This window comes from Euprymna scolopes, chromosome 1 (assembly GCF_053919585.1).
Source record: "Euprymna scolopes isolate OS-2025 chromosome 1, ASM5391958v1, whole genome shotgun sequence".
Classification (NCBI taxonomy): domain Eukaryota; kingdom Metazoa; phylum Mollusca; class Cephalopoda; order Sepiida; family Sepiolidae; genus Euprymna; species Euprymna scolopes.
In genome coordinates this window covers 168,445,463-168,450,109 of record NC_136482.1, presented here as the reverse complement: position 1 = coordinate 168,450,109, position 4,647 = coordinate 168,445,463, and the positions used below count along the sequence as shown (strand labels likewise).

Genomic DNA, 4,647 nt, shown 5'->3' with positions numbered 1-4,647 from the left:
TGCTGGGCTAGGATCAAGGTATGGTATTTGTTTTGTCCTCAGTTAGAGGAGGAGAAACTGGTTTAGACTGAGATAATTTTTGTACTAAATCCAACCTGTCCCGTTTTGAGGTTAGATTGATTTCTCTCCCCATTAAAAACTAACCTCGTGTTTAACTCTGCTCTCGTGGGGAGGCAAGTAAATAGGGATTATGTTAGGAGGAGGCGGATGACGACGATCAGGAGATGCGATCATTTTTCTCAGCCGCCGTCGCCAGGTGTGGTCACGTGTTCGCCTGACGTCACGACTAACCAAACCAAGCAGCAGGAGGAGCAGCAGCGCTCAGTTGGTAGCAAACATGGCGGCCGTTTCACTCGCTGCTAAAAAGGAACACCTTTGTGCGACTGGCGTCATAGTGACAAGAAAACTGGAACTTCTGGCTATCACAGAATTCATATTAGGATTATCACAGTCAACTCCTGCCTCTTCTTCGACAGTCGTATGATTTCGAACCCGTTAAATCTGGCTGCGTTCTGACCAGCATATATACAAACAACAAAAAGAGAAGTGTTGTTTTTTTTTTCGTTATTCACTTTCCTGTGTGTACATTCGCAATAAATTCGCAGCTATTGCTTATTTATTTCTACACAAAGAGAGCATAACAGTATACTTATATGTATATATATACGTACATATATTTTTGTTTGACGACAAAATATTATTAGCCATATAGTTCGATTAAACACCCAAGGACCGGAATTTCTACAATAATAATAATAATACCGTCCCCATTTTTGCGTTTCATTTTTAAAAACAATCCGTATTGAGTCAGACTCTAAAATTAATTTGATTTCAATATGTTTATTTAATTTGTCTATTTTCTTTTTTCTTTCTCTCCCTCAGCTATTACATATATTAAACTAATTCGTAATATTTTGCTATTTCTAACAAATAACGTTGAACATCCAGCTTAAAGTGCTTTTTTTATTTTTTATTTTGAGTTTGCCAAGAACTTTGAATTTACTATTTTTGGGACCACAAAGAAAAGAAAATAATTAAAAAAAAAAAAAAAAAAAAAAAAAAAAAGGATCATAAATTTTATTTAATAAATAACTACCCCCCCTCTTTCTCTCTCTCAAAAAAAAAAGAATCTCCGATTATAATGGGGGCGAAACAGAGTTCGAGTGGCCCCCGGTTAAGGACCTATTCCGGTAGTGGTCAGCCGAGTGGCTCTAGTGGCACGGCGAGTGCGGGTGGGCAACCCCCCGGGAGTGGAGTTGGGGGCAGCGAACAGTCTACCACCGCCCGGGCTCGAGCCCGAAGTCTTGGCAGCTTCCATCCGGCCACTGGTCATTCCCCGTCCCTCAGTATACCGAACAATAACGGCTCGGCTGGTGTCGGGCCAGGAATCAATTTACTTGGAGCCATGTCGCCGGACTCCGACTCTAGTACGCCGGATGATGGACCCTTTGGAAGATCGTTCACTCATTCTTTGCCAGTACATCTGTCTTTTTCATTAAGTGGTATGTATTAAACACACACACACACACACACTTACACGTCACTACTTGTGACTTCTAACTTTTCACAGAAAAAAACCCAGATAAAACAAAAAACAGATAAAACAAAAATAACAGGTATTGTTTATATTTACACCTAGGGCGCCATGGGAATCTTTAAATCCTTTTGTTGTTGTTTGTTATTGTTTGTTGTTGATAGAACCAAAAACTAAATGACTAAAAATGCAGTGAAGAAGAAGGTACTACTGTGGACTGTGCTATATTTTAAATAGTATTTCCAAGTTAAATTCAAGTTGGTACTATTGCAGAGAGTGATCCGGACGTAAATAATATTATTTAAAAAGCCATTCTTAACATGGGGAGGGTGTTTTGTACCTATTCTGTACTTTAACCTTACAATTGAATAAAATAAAAAACAAAACTTGGAAATACGATTTAAAAAATAGCGCGGATCACTGCATTCTTTGCAGCAGTCGGTATCTATTGTTGGTACTTATTCAAATTGGCACTTATGGCGATAACCAAAAGTAAGGAAAATACAGAAAAGTTTGAATGATGTGCGTAGTCGTTACAGAACGTAGATGTCATATTCCAAAAATTACGTAAATCAACCAACTATTTTTTTTTTTTTTTTTAATACAAGAAAATCAAAACTTGGGATTTTTAGCGATTTTACTACTAAACAGTATTGAACAAAAGGCTTATTTTTTTCCACGATACTTTGGTTTGAGTTGTCTCTCACTTATTTATTTCATCGAATTACATCATGCCAGACGAAAACACTGCGACTCATAAACTTTGATTTTTCAATAAAAAATAAACTAGTTGATCAAAAGTTACGTGATTTTTAGAATATGACATCTTTGTTCTCTTACGAGTGCGTACAATCGTACAGTTTTCTGTATTTTCTTTATCTTTAATGTCCGCCATAAGTGCCAATTTTAATAAACATCATTTTGTTTAATGTTTAGGTGAAAGCGTAGTTACAAACAAAACACCCTCCCCATGTGAAGAATGTGTTTCTCTGCGTAGGTACTAAAATGCGTTGCCTTGGAGCCCAATCATAACAATACATTGGAGCTGCTGATCTGTCCATGGACAAATCAGCTCCATCAGTTAAACAAAAAAACATAACAAATGAAATTAATTAAAATTTCACTACTTATGTAGAATAAGGATCTTGCTTTTATTTTCAAGTTAAAACCAATTCTTACGATATCTTTCGTTGGGTATGTTTTGCAAGCAATTCGAAAAAGTGGTAAAAAAAAAAAATATCTAACACATAAATGTTACCAAAGGGAAGGTAGGAGGTTACTCTTCTTTACCTAGGTAAGTTTTTAATGTTTTTACTTGATGTAAAATGTTTATTCAGCTCGAAAATCAAATCGAGCGGTCGGTACGCCGCAATGTATTTGTTATTCGGCCATTTCTTTCTTTTTTTTTTCTTATGTTCGTGTACCGCTCGACATTATTTGTTTTTCGAGCCGCATAAACATTGTAGATAAAGTACAGACACTAAAAACTTATCCAGCTAATAACCTATGTTACCGTGCTATAATTTTTTTAAAATCTAAATTTTACGATATTTTGGATTAAATTGTTACATGAAAGTACAGAATAATTACAAAACACTTTCCTCCTCCCCATGTTAAGAATGGCTTTTTAAATGTTTCAGCACGGTAACACAAGTGCATAAGGTACCTTTCTTTGTTATATATTTGATTTGACCACTTTTTTTTTTTTGAATGTGTGGATCGTAAAATATACCAATTTAGTTAATTTAAATGAAACTACAGAATGGTTATAAAAAAGACCCTCTCCCCATGTTTTAAGAATGGTTTTGTAAATGTTTTTCAGCACGATCCGTATTTTTGCATAAGTACTAAAATTTGTTTAATACGCCGAAAGCTCATTGCGTTAAAACATTTTAGTTTAAAAAGAATCTCAAATTTGCAGTGCCCATTTTTCCCCATCATATCGACAATTTCATCTAAAAAAAAAACATTAAAAATAAAAGCGAATAAAAAAAAAATCCATAAAAATAAACATTTCAATGAATTATTGAAAATGTGCTTTCATAGTACAACAATCTCAAGTGTAATAGGAAAAACAAAGTTTTAAAAAAAATTTATTGTAGTTTTAAAAAATTCCGTATCGTCTTGTGGAAATTCTCAAATTATTTTCATTTGGTGAAAACACTCATTGTCGATATTGAGATAACGTTTCAACATTCGCGTCGACGCGTCGTTTATTTATTTTTAAATTCGAAACGGTTTTAATTTATTTTTACATTTTATTTATTTTTTAATTATACTTAAAATATCGGCAATAATTTAGCCCCACCCACCCAATCGATTTAAAACGTGAAAGTCGAACAGTAACATCTGCAGAGCAAAGAAAACTACTTAGAGCAACATCGAAATTCACAAACGTGTTCTAGTATTTCAAACAAGGCATGTGTCTTTATTTTTGTCTAAACAGACTTTTTGTATGATTTAATTTAGAAAAGGGAGAGTTTGTTTATATTTTTTACTAACCTTGGTTGAGCCTTTTAAAGAGTGCCTTTATTTGCATATAAAAGATCTCCCTTTCCTCTCTCTCTCTCTCTCCTTCTCTCTCTCTCTCTCCTTCTCTCTCTCCCTCTCCCCTTCCTCTCTCTCCCTCTCTCTCTCCCCTTCCTCTCTCTCCTCTCTCTCTCCCCTTCCTCTCTCTCTCCCCTTCCTCTCTCTCTCCCCTTCCTCTCTCTCTCCCCTTCCTCTCTCTCTCCCCTTCCTCTCTCTCTCCCCTTCCTCTCTCTCTCCCCTTCCTCTCTCTCTCCCCTTCCTCTCTCTCTCCCCTTCCTCTCTCTCTCCCCTTCCTCTCTCTCTCTCTCTCTCTCTCCCCCTTCCTCTCTCTCTCTCTCTCTCTCCCCCTTCCTCTCTCTCTCTCTCTCCCCTTCCTCTCTCTCTCTCTCTCTCCCCCTTCCTCTCTCTCTCTCCCCCTTCCTCTCTCTCTCCCCCTTCCTCTCTCTCTCCCCTTCCTCTCTCTCTCTCTCTCCCCCTTCCTCTCTCTCTCTCTCCCCCTTCCTCTCTCTCTCTCCCCCTTCCTCTCTCTCTCTCCCCCTTCCTCTCTCTCTCTCCCCCTTCCTCTCTCTCTCTCCCCCCTTCCT

General features: G+C 37.3%; 1 protein-coding gene across 1 annotated transcript in view; it reads left to right on the top strand.

The window, feature by feature from the left end:
- Window positions 1-280: 280 nt before the first annotated feature.
- The window catches only part of LOC145277044 (E3 ubiquitin-protein ligase ZNRF2-like), a 136,437-nt gene continuing 132,070 nt past the window's right edge, over window positions 281-4,647 (top strand). Inside the window, exon 1 of the mRNA XM_080128686.1 lies at window positions 281-1,502. Within this exon, the coding sequence (XP_079984812.1) occupies window positions 1,142-1,502 (361 nt within the window). The 5' untranslated portion in view covers window positions 281-1,141. The remainder of the gene's footprint in view (window positions 1,503-4,647) is intronic.